Source organism: Tauraco erythrolophus, chromosome 17 (assembly GCF_009769465.1).
Source record: "Tauraco erythrolophus isolate bTauEry1 chromosome 17, bTauEry1.pri, whole genome shotgun sequence".
In the NCBI taxonomy this organism is placed as follows: domain Eukaryota; kingdom Metazoa; phylum Chordata; class Aves; order Musophagiformes; family Musophagidae; genus Tauraco; species Tauraco erythrolophus.
The window spans coordinates 17,109,622-17,127,394 of record NC_141481.1 but is presented as its reverse complement, the minus strand read 5'-3'; the positions used below and the strand labels follow the sequence as shown (position 1 = coordinate 17,127,394).

Here is a 17,773-nt window from a genome sequence, read left to right as displayed (position 1 = left end):
GAGGATGCGAAGTAATTTCCATGTAAAGCGAGACAAAATGAACCAATTGTTGAAGAGAATAACCGTGACTATGTAAACACGTTATGAATATGCACGATTGCAGCATATAAATAAGCTCCTGTCCAGGGGCCGGGGGTGCAGCCAGGAGGAGACATCCCCCACGCACCCGGCACCGCAATTACGTAGCGCCCACTTTCCAACACTACGAATTACGTTAGTTTCGGTCCGGAATTTCGGTGACAACTAGGCAGGAACATTTATTGCGACTTCATAAACTCAAGTCGCTGTAGCTATAAAGCTGATACACTCGTAAGGCATTTGAAGTAGTTTGATAACCTGCCAGAAAATATGGATATACGGAATTCGAGGTGTTATGCTTGACAGCTGGCAGGAATCAGTCACTCCTTCCCTCACAGGACATGATACTTGCACTCTACTCAAGGAAGTAAATACCAAAGCAATTTGCATTTTGCGTTAAAATGACACTGTGAAAAAGTAGCTGTCAGGTGAGCTAGGTGAGAATGAAGCGAGAGATTCCTGAAAGAACAGTTCTCCGACAGGCTGGCATGGACGCGTGACTGCCCGTGCCAGGGGTGTCTGTGTAAAAGTAGGCTGGGGACATGGGACAGCAGGGCTTTTCTTGAAGAGACCTTGACTGCTTTCCCAGTTAGAAGAAGATGCTTTCTGAACTGGATCTTTGGGTAAATATTCCAGGCTTTATTTTGTCTGCTCCCACTTGTAATTAGCTATGTGCTTTAAGAGGGGACGATGGTTTTGTCGTTACCACATACTTGCTGGTAGGCAATATGGAGAATTACAATGGAAACGTAATAGCTGACATCTGGTTTTGCTGACATCTGGTTTTGCTGACATCTGGTTTTGTCACAGGGGTAAAAGAAACACAACCAGAATCCCAGCACGCCATTCCAACTGGGTGGCCAATGGCCAATGGCATCTGCAGAAGAGCATCCTTTATGCGTGCCTTTGCTCCTGTTTATGGTGAAGAAACACCATTTGTTTTCTGCGTTCCGTGACGCATCTTATTTCATTCCCAGTCAGTACATCTAATCTAGTTTTAAACTCTTGAACAAGGCTCTGAATTATTTTTCACCCTGGAGTTCAGTTACTTCCACAGGGCCTTGGCAAGATAATGTGGCAAATGTTTCTGTCAAGAGGCTTCTATTTGCTCTTGGCATCTGCATTTGCACCAGAAAACAGGGATCAGCAGACTGAAAACAGCTGAAAATTGTTTCATACGTGTATTAGAACCCAGTGGAATGCAGATGTTGAAGGTATTTAGCACCTGGTAGGATCAGGAATTGAGACAGCAGATTGAGAGATATCAGAGAAATATTCAGGATGTTAATTCAGATCCAGTGAAGCTGAAGATCTTTTCAGAATTCAGTAGAATTTGAGCTAGAGAAAAATGCACCCGTTCACCGGTAATGGGGCTGCGCTGAAATCATCCCTGACTCTCTGGGATACTCTAAGATGTACCAGGAAAAAACACATTGTAGATGAGTGCCCAGTATTGCTGTAATAAAAAACTATTGCCCAAGGTGGAGCTCCTCTTCGCATTGCAAGACAAGACTGAGATTTAAAAGATCTAATGCTATTTCACTCTTGAATGAGCTCAAGGACTGATCACCTCTCCGTGCAAGCGGCATTCCCTGTTGACAGCCTGCAACACGTTGTCGGCAGCAGAGGAACCTGCTGAGTGATCCTGCTGCAACAGCTGTGTTGTGGGAAGAACATCCATCTGTGGAGAAAGCTATTAAACGAAGTCGTACGGCTTGCATGGATGATGATCAGTTCTGATGTTAAAACGATACGCGTTTGGGAGGCTGCAGTAGGGTTTAGTCAGGGAGATCAAATGGTAAAACTGAACTGCAAGTTAGAACTTCAGTTGGACTTGGAGCTGTTGGAGGGGGTCCACAGGAGGCCATGGAGATGATCCGAGGGCTGGAGCACCTCTGCTATGGAGACAGGCTGAGAGAGTTGGGGCTGTTCAGCCTGGAGAAGAGAAGGCTCCGGGGAGACCTTCCAGCACCTTCCAGTGCCTAAAGGGGCTACAGGAAAGCTGGGGAGGGGCTTTGGACAAGGGTGTGCAGTGACAGGACACGGGGCAATGGCTTTATACTGAACTGAGGGGAGATTTGCTCTCCGACTACTTTAAACAGGCTGCCTGAGATAACACTAGCATTTGTTCAAGTGTATCCGTTGCATCTTTCAGGAGCACTTTTTCTTTAAAAAACCCTATATTGACACATGGTAAAAGGATGATGTGGCTGAACTGGTGAATGTGAATTTACTCAACCTGGCACACAAGTTACCTGCAAAGGGATTTGAGGTTTCAAAGTATGGGTTTGTCAGGGCCCTGGGGGCAGCAGCAGCCCACAACTGCCCTGACCACACTCACCCCCACCCCCTCTGCCAACAGTCTGGAAGCCTTGGTTAAGCTCAGACGTGGCCTTCAGTTCTTCCCTGAGCTATGTGGTACATGTACCTTTTTTCAGGAACACCTGAATTGTTGGGTTATTATGGGTTAGATTTGGTGGCTTGGCCTTGGCCTGGGTACCTTGCTTCTGTCTGACGATCCATGGGCTCTCCATGGGACCTGTTGCTGTCACCACCTGGCTGGGGATGCCGTGGGACTGTGCCCTGACAGTGAGACCACTGCTGCTGGGGTCACCCTTGGCTTGTCTTCTCTTAGCAAAGATCTGGGTCTTCCTGCTCTCCTTCGTACGCAGGGTGTTTTTCCAAACTTGTTTCAGTCTCTGATCAAAGTGGCTTATTCAGAAGAGGTGCAGATTGGAGTCTTCATTCTGCATTCATGCCGTGAGATCTGTCTAAAAAATGTCATTTAATAAAAAGATTACCTCCCTGACAAAAGTCTTGGGATAATCAGGATTATTTTTGTTATTCACGCAGGCATTTGTGATGCCTTCTTTCAGCAAACATTCCTAGGGAGACTAGAAAGCCATTCCTACATGTAAGAAAGGGAAGTTGAATCACCTTGGAATCAATTGTGTGAATTTACACTATATGTGTAATAAAATATGCACAGTTCTTCAGCAGCAACAGGAACAAGGCTTTCTAGAAGATACACCTCCCTTCAAACACGTCAATTATTTTTAATTGCAAATAACTTTTCCTGTAACTCTCCTCAGCAGTTGCTTTTGGTCTGCTAGTGCAGAGGTGTGTTCAAAATCTTTACATGGAACAAAAAAAGAAGAAATAAGGGGAAATGGATTGATCCACAATGCTGAGGTTTCCTTCTCAGAGAAGATTCTTGTTAAGACCTCTCTGAAGTTTCCGCTTTCTTGACGTGGAGGAGATGGCTTATCTTACAGCTGATGAAACAGACCTCAAGTGAGAGAACTTATTGCAAGTGGGTTAAATTTCTGGAAATCTGTATGACCAGTGTCGTGGGTTAGGCTGAGTCCGGCAACCAAACCCACGCAGCTCTCCCAGTCCAGTAAAATGGAGAGGAGAGAAAAATGTAATAAAAGAGCTGAGGATCGAGACAGGAACAGAGGAGCACCCACCAACCACGGTCCCGGGCAAAAGAGGCTTTTTCTTAACGCAAAACTATTTATTAACAGCTACCTAGAAAGAGAAAAGCACACAAAAACGGTTACTTAAGAGAATAACGAGAAAACAAGGCCAGGTCTTAAAAACAACACCACTCCCCCCCCCTTTGCCTCTTCTTCCCGGCTCTACCTCCTCCCCCCAGCGGCGCAGGGGGGCAGGGAATGGGGGAGTGCAGGTCAGTTCATTCCAAGTTGTTACTGCCGCTTCTCTTAAAGGAAAAGGAGTCCTTACACCATTGTCCCTTGCTCCAGTGGATCCCCCACTCACGGCGAAAGCGTGAATCCTGCCCGCTGGGGGGCAAATCCTTACCCCATCGGATCTGTCCCAAATGCGGGCTTTACCAGTCCTGGGCTTTTAAGGAGCTGTAGCCACTCGCTCTGGCGTGGGTCATCAACAAACTTTAAATGCGCTCCGGCGTGGGGCGTCATGTCGACCTTAAATGCGTCTCCATAGAGACTTTAAATGCGTAAATGCATAAAATGCGTAAAATGCGTAAATGTGTCTCTACCTGTGCCCATGATTCACAATAGTCTCAGGCTCAGGCATCTCTTCCCGACGTGGGTCATCCACTGGTTGCGAGTGGGTCTCTGCTCGCTCCACCGAGGACTTGTTTGCAAAGGGGCTGCTGGCAAAGGGGACTCAGCCGCGGCACACGCTGTTCCGTTCCATCTTCACTGACCTCTGATCCGTGTGGCCGTTTCTCTGAGATCTCAGTCCTGTCTGGGTGAACTCGGCCCGGTGGGCGCCCCGGCAGCGGGGCTCTCCCCGAGTTCCCCAAGCGCCTCCGCCGCCGCCATCCTCGACGGAGCGGGCACCGGCCCGGCCCGGCCCAGGCCGCCGGCCCGGCCGGGAGCCGGGAGCGGGGGCCCTGCCCCCCTCTCATCTCCTTGACCCTGGGCACAGGCACACACCTTTCCGGTTCCTTTGTCCGACGTAAATAGGGCAATTCGCAGAGGCGCCGATTGGCTCAAGCCCCGAGGGGGACGGGAGTCCGGTCTGATGGGCAGCTTCTGCCACCCGGACCTCCCCCCCCCCCCCTTCAAACCATAACAACCAGGCACGTTCTTTGTGCTGAAGGTTGTGTAGCGTTTGTGAAAGATTTTGGACATGATAACCAGTAACAATTTGTCCTCCTCTGCCAGTGGAGATGTGGGGACACTCTTCGAATTGAGTTTTCAGTAAGACCTGACAGATATGCCATAAAGTAGCCCTTTGACTTGCGATCTATATCTTACATGTTTAGACAAGGTATCTCAACACCTTACTCCTGTGGGGTAAGGTTTACTCACTCAGATCTCCAAATTATCCTCCCTTAGGCTTCTGTCAAGTGAGAATCTTCTCCAGCCATCATCTGAGTTCGTAGAAGTCCGAGAAATTAGACATGCCACACGACATAACCAGGGCTAACAAAATGGGCGAGAAAAACACAGCTTTTTTTGTCATTACTGTTTTATATGCTTGATGTCCAGAAAAAAAAAAATGCTCATAAAGCAACCAAAATCATACCACATTAATCCTAGCAATCTACTTTAACAACAGATTCCAAGTTAGGAAATGATGGCCCTTACATTATTGCTAATGTATGTAAGAAAATTATAAACTTTACTTGATAAATCTTACTTAAGTTGGGATAAAGATTCAGATTGTAAAATTTGAGAAAAAATTTGAAGCTTGAGTTTTAAATGTTGTATAATTCATTACTTTAACATAGCAAATCTGTCTTTTGTTAGATGAGTCACTGCTGCCGAAGAAAACGCTTTGCTTTTATTATATCGTATTATTAATTGTTGGTTAACTGAGAATAGGTCTTGAGAAGAAAACTTGAATCTACTGCTTTCAGTCTCCAAGTTTATTTTCATCATGCTAGCACAGAAAATACACTTGTAATACTGGGCCCTCAGGAACAGGTGATCAGACCACCCTTTCTAGATACAGAAATGAGTATTGCACTGCATTTTATTAGGCTTTTTCTCCTCCTCCAACCTGGAGTAGGGAAGAAAGTTTCTGAGAGTTGTGAATTGCAATTGAAAATCTTATATTGGATTCAAATATTCTATGATAAGCCAATCTAATAACATTATTTTTTAGCAGGATGCATCTTCATGGACCATAGGCTCCCCACAAACGTAACATGTCCTTCTTAACAAGCCTGGGGGTGGAATGGAAAAAAACATCAGTATCTGGTATACACTACACAAAAAAAAATGTGTCGTGGATAATGGGCATGCTGTCCTTTGTGATGGGAATGTCTGTTCTATAGATTTTTGGGATGAAGTATACAGACAAAATACTGGCGTTGGTTAGGAGGGAAAGGAGCGGCCCTAAAGTTAACTCAAGAAGTTGGGGAAAACGTGACCAATGAAATTACAAATATGCTCCTAGCTATTGTATCACCGCAGTTCAGGGTATTTGGCAGTGGAACCAAGGAACCGCAGGCTCTTAGCTCTGTCTAAACTTAGTTTAGGAATGGTGTTCAGAGAAACCTGTCTTATGCCAGAGGCTAGCTTCATTCCCCTCCTCTGTGGCCTTTTTTCCCAGCCTCTTCTTCCTCAAATTCTGAAAGCAAATCAAAGAAGAAAGCCTGTAATTAATGGTGCGGTAGAGGGAGTTCTCGGGCCCTGCCTGATTTCTTAGATGTCTGTCTATACCCACAGGTATCTCACATGCATGTGAATATTTAATTTCTTCAAAACATCTGTTCAGCCAGTGGATTTGAGGCTAAGCTATCTTTGCTGACACACCACAGAATAAGGCACTTTATTTCTGCCCAAAATTGACAGGAGAATCCCTTGAAAGTAAATGGTAGCGCCACGGAACGACAGGATGTCATTCGCAAATAGCCTATATGACAGAAAAAATCATTTTGGTCTCCACAGATATTAGCGAAGTGCTTCGCTGCACCTTCACTGCCAGCCACCGGGCAGCTTGGAGCGACCAAAGAGGGAAGCTATGGAAGGGACCAGTGACCACTGGGATTTAGTCCCAGTGACTCGAACACAAGCACTAGGCACGCGATGGAAGGGTGAGCAAGCCTGAAGCTGGCCTTGCCTCTCCGAGCCTTTGGGACCCGAATCTCCCTGCTGTGCAGACCTGCCCCCGGTGCTTCGTGCAGGCCGCCCAAAACATCAGCAGCAGATTTTTAACTCCGAAGAAAGAGCTCTTCTTGCTCAGGCTCACTCAGGATGGATGCCGGATGCTGCCCTCACTCTCAGTGAACTGCTTCATTAACTTCGAACTGAAAGAGGGGAGATTTCGATTAGATCTAAGGAAGAAATTTTTTACATTGAGGGTGGTGAGGCACTGGCACAGGTTGCCCAGAGAAGCTGTGGCTGCCCCATCCCTGGCAGTGTTCAAGGCCAGGTTGGATGAGGCTTTGGGCAACCTGGTGTAGTGGAAGGTGTCCCTGCCCGTGGCAGGGGGGTTGGAACTGGATGGTCTTGAAGGTCCCTCCCAACCCAACCATTCTGTGATTCTATGATTCGAACTTCAGCATCTTTGTTTCCTCGCAGGTCACGACCATGAACAAAGGCAGACCGCTGCAACACAAGCACCGTGAGCTCGAACAAGACAGGCACCAGTTATTTTCTACCTTTCAAATATTTGGAGTCATTCCGCGCTACAGAACGCGCCACTTTTCCAGTCAGAGAAGCCAGCTCCTCCACCGAGGCTCCAGCTCGGGCGCAAGCACTCCATGTTCCGAGCGCCGCTCCCTTAACGAAGAAAAATGAAGAAAATTCACGTCGCGTACTGCTATACTAACGCATAGAGCTTTGGAGCCGGCTCTAGTGACCGCTCTTCCCCACCACAACCGTTTTTTTTTTTTTAAAAAAAAACGAGATTTATTTAACCCGGAGCCCCCCGCCGCGCTGCTGGCACGGCTCCCCTCAGCGCGCGGCGCCGCCCATTCCCGCCGCCGGCGCCACAAGATGGCGGCGGCCCTGGCGCTGGCGGTGGCCGCGGCGGGAGCGGCGCTGCTGTGGCGGCGGTGGCGGGCGGCGGCGGCGGGCGGCGCGGGGCGGGTGTGCGTGGCGGTGCTGGGCGACCTGGGCCGCAGCCCCCGCATGCAGTACCACGCGCTGTCGCTGGCCCGGCACGGACGCGGCGTCGCGCTGCTGGGCTACCTCCGTGAGTGGGGCCGGCGGGGCGGAGCGGGGGGGGTGGTCCCGGTTCGAGCGGTGGCGGGGCTGGGCGCGGCGCGGGGGGGTCGCTCCGCTGACGGGTGTCTCCCCCCGGACAGACAGCAGGCCGCACGGCGACGTGCTGCGGAGCGCGAACATACGGCTGGTGCCCGTGGCCGAGCTGCGGGGGCTGCGAGGTGGGTGCGGGGCGGCTGCGGCGGGTGGTGGTGGTCGGGGGGGGGGAAGGAAAAGGGGGAACGCGATTTATGGGGAAAAACAAACATGCAGAGTCCTTCACTTGGGGTGTAAAAACCCCAAGCATCGCTACAGGCTCGGGGAAGAGTGGCTGGAGAGCTGCCTGGCGGAGAAGGACCTGGGGGTGTTGGTTGACTACCGGCTTGATATGAGCCAGCAGTGTGCCCAGGTGGCCAAAAAGGCCACTGGGATACTGGCGTGTATCAAGAATAGTGTGACCAGCAGGAGCAGGGAAGTGATCCTGCCCCTGTACTCGGCACTGGTGAGGCCGCACCTGGAATATTGTGCCCAGTTTGGGCCCCTCGCTTTAAGAGAGATATTGAGCTCCTGGAGCGGGGCCAGAGAAGGGCGACTAAACTGGTCAAGGGGCTGGAAAATAAAACTTATGGGGAGCAGCTGAGGGAGTTGGGGCTGTTTAGCCTGGAGAAGAGGAGGCTGAGGGGAGACCTGATTACGGCCTATAAATACTTGAGAAGGGATGGTGGGGAGGTGGGGAAGGGCCCTTTACATTAGTGATCGGTGATAGGACAAGAGGAAATGGGCATAAGCTTAGTCAGGGGAGGTTCAGGTTGGATGTTAGGAAGTATTTCTCTGAAAGGGTTGTCAGCCACTGGAACAGGCTGCCCAGGGAGGTGGTTGAGTCCCCATCCCTGGATGTGTTTAAGAATAGGGTGGATGATCTACTTAGGGATATGGTTTAATGGGGATTAGGGACGGTTGGACTCGATGATCTCTAAGGTCTTTTCCAACCTAGAAATCTATGAATCTATGAATCCCGGAGAGGGGTTGGGGAGGGTGGTGCGGAGGCGTGTGCGGGCTCAGCCGCGCAGCCTTGGGGCCGCCCTCCCGGATCTAAGCGCTTCCCTCGGTGCTCTCGGGGCGCGTTAGTGCAGTTCCGATGCAGGCTGGAACAGAAAACATTTAATTCAGTCATTTTTTTTTTCCTTATGTGTGTGTTCATCCATGCCTACCCCGATTTCTTTCCATACAAAACGCAGAACGGGGATTTGTAGGGATTTTGCGAGGTGTTTGCCTAAAAACAGCTGGTCTTTACAGCATACTGTTATTTTAATTTTTTATCTGCAGGAGCGGTTCTGTGTGAGGTGCGCGTTTCCACAATGCTCTTACCAGTTTTCTGTTGTTTTCCAGTTGGCCCGAAGCTTTTCCAGTATGTCACCAAAGTCATTGTGCAGGCAATACAATTACTTTACACAATGCTGAGGATAGAACAGCCATCCTATATTCTTCTTCAGGTTTGTTTTGTGTTGGCACTACTATTAATAAAAATAACTAGTACTACATTACAGGGCACTATTAGCAGTCTCAGACATTGCTCTAATTTTTGAGAGCTAAAACTGGCCTAATCAATGGTTTAAACCTATATCAAACTAATTACTTGGCTCTAAACTTTGATTTTTCTGTTAACAACTTACATTTCTTCTTCCTGTTAAACACTGAGCTTTCAGTCTTTATTGGCATGGATAGCAGTGAAGAATAAATCTTAACAGAAATGTGCGTGTGTTTATTGGAGAGGAATTTTGATCCTAATTCAGCGGTACAATTTGAAGTGCCTACTGATCTTTGTAGGAGAAACTGACAGTTCTATAGCTGATGGATATAAAGTTGTCTCTGTTCATTGAGATTCTTTAAAGCAATGTGATTTCAGTAATTTGATTTTTTTTTTTTTCTGGTCATTGCTTAGTGTTTGGCACTTGATCACAGTCTTACGCTGTTTTTATTTGTTTTACTTATTAAACAGAATCCTCCAGGCTTACCTAGCATAGCTGTTGCCTGGGTGGCATGTCTTTTCTGGAGAAGCAAACTGATAATTGATTGGCACAACTATGGATATACGATAATGAGTCTGAATCATGGAAGAAATCACCCGCTAGTGCAAATTGCAAAATGGTTTGTACAGTAGTTTCTTCCCCTCTTTATATATTACATACCTTTGCAGAATTCAGAGGGCTGGAAACCAGTGGGGAGAATACAATCATCGAAGGGCTGTTTCTGTGGAGGATTTCTGGATTTTGCTGTGTTAAACTGCTTTGTTTCAGAAAGCACATTCTGTGAAATGCCTTTGTTAAACACGGGGGAAGGCCATTGATGAAGTAGGCAGGTTGCTTTTACGTCCATAGGCAAACTTTGATTTTGTTACTAGAATGACTTTATACGTACTGGGGGTTTTTTTATTCTCTAATGCTGTTTTACACTCCAGCTCATCTTTAAAGGTCGTTTTCTTGCTGAATCTGGTTGGTTACATGTAGATAAAGGCTTTAAAATTTTTTGAGTGTGGTGTTCTTAGGTCTTGAAGGATAAGGGAATCATGCCATATCCCTTCTCGTAAACTGGTACTGCTTCAGTATAAGGAGTCAATCCACAATTGATAATTAAATTTCAGTTACTAGAGGCAATTGGGTTTCTTTTGCTTTTGTTTGACTTTTAATTAGCATGGGCACTGGTGGGCAGTTATGGTTTGGCTAATGCAATTTCCTGCCTGTGGTTTCTAACTAAGATTTAAATTTTTACAGGTATGAAAAGCTTTTTGGGCGTTTGTCTGACTATAACTTGTGTGTCACTAATGCGATGAAAGAAGATCTACGGCTGAATTGCAACATAAAGTAAGTGAAACACCTCTAACAAATTAGTGTGTGAGTGTGCAAAGTAAAATGAAAGAACAGATCCCTGATGATTCAGGATTCAGAGGAATCTTACAAAAGCAACTTTCCCAACCCCATCCATCACCACTGGAACACGTTAGCTCGGTTTTGTAATGAGCCAGTGGAGTATGGGTATTCAAGAATCTTTGTTACTCTTGGTAATTAACACCCCACTGACCAGAAGGTGTCAGTCCAGGTGTTGCAGAAGTTTGCTACCAAGCTCCCTATAGAATCGGAAAGAGGCAGACGTTACTGCGTTTTTTAATAATTACTCTTCCCTGCAAATTTTTCTTTTGCAATCAGAGGACTTTAAGATCAAAGTTGCTCAGGGAAGGTTATGAAGTAAGTTTAAAAATCAGGACAATTGTGTCTGCAGTTTTTGTGGTTACGTTACACTCCTTGAATACGCACACAAGAAAGGGGTTCTTTGTGACAGGATTAATCCACCTTGGTGTATTCCAGCGAACTTCAGGAATACAGAAAGTTGTAGGAGTCAAAAAATTAATATTTTGCTGTATTGATTTACTTAATTACTTTCTGCACTACCTTGTTATAGCCTGTCACTGTACCACACACATTCTGTTACATCTGGTTTTTATGTAACTTGTGAATTTATTTTGTCACAGGGCAGTAACGCTGTACGACAAACCAGCTTCTTATTTTAAGGAAACACCACTAGAACTTCAGCATCGTTTGTACATGAAACTTGCCAAAGACTATCAGGCTTTTAAACCACGGTATGTGTAAGTAAAACATGCAGTTACAGCCCTTGACTGAATGATGTGGTAAAGTTCCCACATTTATTCACCAGCGATACTTCTACGTGGGGGCACAAGCTACTGAATACCAGCAGGCGGAGTGGTCTCTGTGTGCTCTTAGCCAGCAGCTCGTGCTGTGCAAGTTAGCTCAACTGTTGCTAGGAGAGGCCAGAATAAGTGAAACCATTGAACCGTGGTAGCACAGTGCTTGGTGTGTGAAATCATAGAATCACAGAATGGTTTGGGTTGGAAGGGACCTCAAAGATCATCTAGTTCCAGCCCCATCATAGGAGCATTTTATTTTTAAAGAAGTTGGCATGCTGAGGGCATCTGTAACAGGATAGCTCTAGAGTGGAACTCAGCAGCTGTTGTTTAGTTCCCGCTGAACTGGGTGCCTGTGATGGGATGCTTCACTAACAGCAGCCCTTCCTTTCACTTACTGTGGAATTGAAAGGAAAGACCACTTTACAGATCGTGGTCTGAGTGTTAAACGTTCCTCTCTGGATAGGTGCAGGATGTCTCCTGTAGTGGGTAACTTTAACAGGGTGTTACTTCATCAAACTAAGGCTTGAAAAAGAAGTGAAAGCCATAGTGAGTAGCAGTTTCTTGTTGGAAATGCCCACCATAGAATTACAGGTTCTGATTATAATTGAATAAATATACTGTTGACCTTCATGCTCTACTGTATGTTTGAGACAGAGCTGGAAAGAGAGGCTTTTCTCTGCTTGTTAAGGAAAACACTTTGTTACCAGATGGAATCGTGCCTATAGCACTGGTGTCACTATAGGCTCCTGGTAGCAGTAAGAAAGGTGAAAAATGATCTCTCTTATGATCAAGCATCACTGCAGCTCAGAAACAAAGTTTTTGGGAGGTCATGCTGGTTAAGCATGGTATTTCCTTCTATGATTGTTGGCTGTGTTTGTGTAGTCCATACTCAGACAATTCTCTTTCCGTAGTACAGAGTCCGTCGGCTCGAATGCCGAGAGGTCTGCCTTCACGGAAGTGGATGAAAAAAGTGGGCATGTGATAAAACCCAGAGGACGGCCGGCTCTGCTGATCAGCAGCACAAGTTGGACAGGTTTGGAAACAAATAGTTTTATTTTTGATGTTTAACCATTGCTTAACAGACGATGAAACAAGGGCTGTTTATACCTCCTCACACTTGACACTTGCCATGCTGTAGAGGCACGTTCACATCATCAGTGGCCAAGTTACTTTTTTCCTTCATTTGGCCGGGAGAATTTAAAGACAAGTTGTATGTAATGCACCTCAGGGGTTAAAAAGGGATGATTTTTAATGTTGTATTTAGATTATAGAGCTACAGTCTAGAGGCTCAGCTTCAAGAATGATCAGAGAGATTTCCTACTTCTTTTTTTGACTTTCATTCTAGACATACTATCTTGCATGGTGGTGTAAAATGGATTAATAAACTAAAATATATACTCCTTTATTTCTGATAATGTGTATTACATCATTTTCTCCCTCTTTTTCTCTATGTGAAAAAGAGAACAGAAAGTGGAAACAAATCCGTTGCTAGCAACCATGGGCAGGATTGTCTGTACCTTCGAATTACCTGATTCTGTAGCTTTAGAAACCAGAAATTTTTAACTCGATGGCTTTGAGGATGTGCATTATTTGTGGCCTGTTGCCAATAAGAGGAGCAAATTAGCACTGTATATGGTTGTAGACTTTTATTTATGGAAATAGTTCCAGCAGATTTTCAGTAGGGAAAGCACATTCCATACTTAAATCATTTAGGTGAAGGCGAGAAAAATCTTGATTGCTGTTATTTAAAGACAATAATTCATTCTAAATGGTAGAAATGTCAATGTCACTGATAAAGCCTTCTCTTTCAGAGGATGAAGACTTTTCAGTCCTTTTAAAAGCTTTGGAAGGTAGGTATGAAGGAATTCATCTCACCTATTCGAAGGAGAATGCTTGTTTTCTGGACAGTTACGAAGGGTTTTGCTAAAGAACAGTGCTTCCAGGTTAAAGTGAAAAGGCAGATGTAGGATTAATTAGCAGTGGTGTGAGTCGGGGTTGAAATACAGAAGTGCAACATCTGGATTCAGTTAGAGCAGTTGTCAGGGAGAATTCTATTTCTGACTAGCTCATAAATTGCAGTTTTCTTTTCTAAGCTATTACATGTGTGCTCCATAGGCACCTGGTAATAGGAGAGAGGGGAATATGCCTTGTCTTGTAGATTTTGCAGCTGCAGTTTCTAAGTTGAAATATTGGAGTAGTAGAACAAATGCTTCATGAATAGTGTGTTTTGAACAGATCGTGACGTATTTCTAGACGTTTGTAAATTTCAACCTTGCTAAATTTACTATTTTACTGAGAACATGCTTGTAAGGAAATTACTTGAAGTAGGCAGCTAAATGAGTAATACCCCGTGACCATTCTTAAACCAGGCATCTGTGTATCTGTCGACTCTAAATACTGTTTTATCTTCTCCAGATTACGAGCAGTTCATCGATGAAGGAGTCAAGCTTCCATCTTTAGTTTGTGTGATAACAGGTAACAGGTTATTCCCGTTACAGCTCTTGCAGTGCTCATACAGAAGACTTCATTTTCACCTTTGTTCTGCGCTGACTCCTCTTGTCGATGGTGAAGAGAGAGGAGGGACTGTTGTCTTTATGTCTGGTTGTAAGAGTGGTGATTTGTAGCTGGACTGTTACAGCCATGTGATCATGGCATGTCTTTAAAGACGAGAAGCTTTGAGCCTGCCTGTCTGGTACAGCTCTGCATTGCTCCATATTCGCAAGAATTTAAGCTCAACATTGAGGTGCTGCAGCAAAAGAAACTTAAAATCTGATGTTTGGAGTGTTAAACAGAAAGCTTTTTATTTAGTGTTGGAAAAGAGGACCTACTCATCAAACAAGTCCCAAAAAGTTGTGAGGACAGAATGGCTGCTGTTTGGTCAACTTTCTCATTAAGAGCAAACTAAAACTTAGTGTGATTTTTGAAGGGCCAGTTGTGCTGCTGAAGTCTGTCGTTAGTTATTTGGTTGTCTTGTAGCTGTAGACAAAATGCAGGTCAAGACCAGGCAATATTGATGGTAGACTCTCCTGAATGTTGAGTAAACAAGAGGTCGAGGCTCACGTTGCTTTCAAGAGGACCTAGTCTTTTACGTGTGTTTTTGGGGATCGTGTGTGGTGTCCTTTTTGATGTACCTGATACAACAGGAATTCATTAGCTGTGCAGTGGATGCACAGACCACACTATTTTCAGTCATCTTGATTAAAAAAAGGCTATTATATCATTTCTTTTTTGCTATTTTGAACAGGTAAAGGACCTTTAAAAGACTACTACAATGGACTAATAAATGAACTGCACTTTAAACATATCCAGATCTGTACACCGTGGCTTGAAGCTGAGGATTACCCTCTTCTGCTTGGTAAATAGTGGGTTAGGAAATAGGCTTGAGAATGTGTGGAAAACAATTTAGCAAAGCTGGAGAGAGCTGCTGCGGATTTTGCACAGAAGCTGGTAGAATACAGTAAGCAAATGAAGTTGCTGGTTAGCCGTGGTTTACATCTGCTCGTGGTTTTTACTCACGCCAGCAAAATTGCTAAATTTCCCCAACTACAGTCTTTCACTTATCCTGAGAAGTAAGCATAGTGCCTGCATTGTTATTTTAGCCTGTTTTCTGTACTTTCTGTTTCTTCTGACTGTGCTGAAATACAGTGTGTCTGTGCATGTTCCAGTTCACTTTCAGGGTTGCTTCAGTGAATGAAATGGTGAGGGTTTTAGCTGAGCAGCCAAAAGTAGCTGAAATTCCCAATTAACATGTCCTTGGAGTAGTATTGCCTCAGCATGTTTGTTGTATTAGCATAAAGCATGAGTAAGCTTAATAAAGTAATAAAATACCTATTCAACTCGATCTACATTCCGTAGGGTTAGAGCCTGCTAATTTATATGGCTGTAAAACACTGCTTATTTGGTAACTTTTGACTAATGAATATAATGTCTGTAAAATCACAGTGTAATTTCTCTGGTTTGAAATCTCTTGAACTGGAAGAGGTCACTGGTGTAATTTCTCTGGTTTGAAATCTCTTGAACTGGAAGAGGTCACTGGTGAGACAACGCAGCACGTCCTGTCTGGCTTGTGATGGAGTTTTCCTGTGCACTTCACCATTCTCAGCAGGTTAAGAGGCAGAAAGGCTGTTTTGAAAGAGATGAAATTCTAAACTTCCCTTTAATATGAACTTGCCTGGTACATTTCTAAAGCCTGACTGATTTTAGTCACAAAATATATTATGTTGGTTTTTTTTTTTTTCCCCCAAGTGCTTAAAATTGAGTCAGTCTGGATGGTGTTGAAAACGGCTCGGTTTTAGCTTGCATCACCCAAAGAAGTACCTAGATGGAAAGTTTTACTGTAGGACTAGAAGAGCTGCTTTCAGAGAATTCAGACTCCTGTTGGTTTTGTTTGCTTTTCAGGCTCAGCAGACCTGGGAGTGTGTCTCCATAAATCATCGAGCGGTTTGGATTTGCCCATGAAGGTGGTAGATATGTTTGGCTGTTGTTTGCCTGTGTGTGCAATATATTTTGAATGGTAAGAGCTTGCTTATTCTGAGAACAGTTTAAGTGGATCATATAAAACAGTATTATTACAAAGCAAGAGTTTAACAGCTTCTGCATGTATCAAATGGGAGTCCAGTATTATGCCATAAAAACTTTTTTTATTATTATTATTCAATAAGATGAGTTAGAAATTGAGGTTGTTTTATTTAAGGTCAGTTAGTAGACACTAACTAGTGTCTACAGTTAAGAGCATTCAATGCAACCAGTTGCCTTAACAACCTGCCCTGTAATCCTTTGTTTCCATATACTTAATGAGAAAAAAGCTTCCTTCTGCACAGACATGTCTGTGCTGTGTGAAGGGGTGAGTGTGTGCATAGTCAGCCTCACAATGCACCGTCCTTTGGGGAAACTGGCTTTTATTTATAAAGATATGTCCTTTGTGAAGATCTCATAAACTGAATTGTGGGCAGATTTTTCCTCGTAAGCTAATTTTGAAGTAGGTTATTGCCCTGATTTTGAATGTATGTCCAGATGAGTGGCATAAAGACAAGGTGAGGGCCCTTCAGTACTCTAATGGTAGAGTTAGATAGTCTGACATAGAAGGGAGAAGCAATCTTTAAATTTAAACTGTTTGAAACTGCCTTCCTCATTCCGTTTTGTCTGGTATGAAGCTCATATCTAGACATCCAGGATCATAACACTGCAGGTGTTCTAGCACATTCTCTTCAGATGTCACTGTGCAACTTTTAAAATGTATATGTCCCACTTGCTGCTTTTTCTCTCACATTTTCTTCCGTAACGTTTGTTCACAGTTTACACGAACTTGTAAAACACAATGAAAATGGTCTGATATTCAGAGACTCCAGTGAACTTGCAGAACAACTGAAGGTAAAGGCTTGTCTGATTTTTCTTTCCCAGTAGCCATAGCCACAAAGGTCCTACCATATGAGCCACCTTTTCATACCTGACTATCGTCTGTGTGTTTTCCATTCTCAGAAAATAATGCTTTGCCTGGTGAATGTTACTGCCCTCGCTTCTATTTGAATGTGAATTCGAAGCTGGCAAGAACATTTAAAATATTGTCATCGTTCACTGTTTATAGGGCCAGACCTAAGAGCGCTCTCTTCCTGCAGCATTGTAGTTGAGGAGGGAGCCTAGAATGAGCCTAAAATGTAACATGACAGTATTTTTCTGTGGTTCTCCTTTTTTAACTTCCAGATGCTTTTCTTGGAGTTTCCTACACTGGAAGGCAAACTTCACAACTTCAGACAAAACCTCCGTGCGTCCAAGCAGCTGCGCTGGGATGAGAGTTGGGACCAGACTGTTCTTCCTTTGCTTGGGCAGAATGAATGATGTTTTGTGGGGGAGAAAGGGCTCGAAAAAGCTAATACATTCCTGGAGCTGCATAAATCCGATAAACAGTGAATAAACACTTTGCATTGTTTATAGTTGCAGTTATTAACTACTTCATCTTGGGACAGTTATTTGGACACACCTTTTCCTTTACAATTTGAGCTTCTCTTGTGAGTACGAATAGTCCTGAAGGTGCAGGTTGTTGTGTGCCAGTGGTGTAAGCCTTGAGGGAGGACGGGGTTCCTGCGCTGAAGAGCTTGAGCCTTGCCATCTGCGCTGCCTTTCCTTCCTCATCCCTTGGGATGAACCTTCAGAAGGGGGAGGGAGGTTCAGTCACTTTAGGAACTCATATGTACAAAAACTGTTACCTGTGCTGCTTAAAGGTCATTTTTGGGTGAAGATAACTGAATATATGCATAAACTATTAGCAGTTATACCTATTGTACAGTAAGCACTTCAGCAGGTGATTTGGGTATTTTTTTCTTGCAATTGGGAGATGCTTTTTATT

At 44.7% G+C, this 17,773-nt stretch overlaps 1 protein-coding gene across 2 annotated transcripts; it reads left to right on the top strand.

The window, feature by feature from the left end:
- The first annotated feature begins 7,520 nt into the window (after nucleotides 1-7,520).
- ALG1 (ALG1 chitobiosyldiphosphodolichol beta-mannosyltransferase) lies at nucleotides 7,521-17,773 on the top strand. Of its 2 annotated transcripts, none has more exons than XM_086621996.1 (13): nucleotides 7,521-7,719; nucleotides 7,832-7,909; nucleotides 9,117-9,220; nucleotides 9,727-9,875; nucleotides 10,499-10,588; nucleotides 11,254-11,364; nucleotides 12,342-12,463; nucleotides 13,242-13,280; nucleotides 13,846-13,905; nucleotides 14,675-14,785; nucleotides 15,829-15,943; nucleotides 16,725-16,800; nucleotides 17,131-17,773. In XM_086621996.1, the coding sequence occupies exons 1-13, from the start codon at nucleotides 7,521-7,523 to the stop codon at nucleotides 17,263-17,265; spliced, it is 1,389 nt and encodes a 462-aa protein (XP_086478122.1). In that variant the 3' UTR covers nucleotides 17,266-17,773. The 2 variants fall into 2 exon arrangements, with proteins under 2 accessions (XP_086478122.1, XP_086478124.1); XM_086621998.1 differs by having other exon boundaries at nucleotides 11,254-11,370.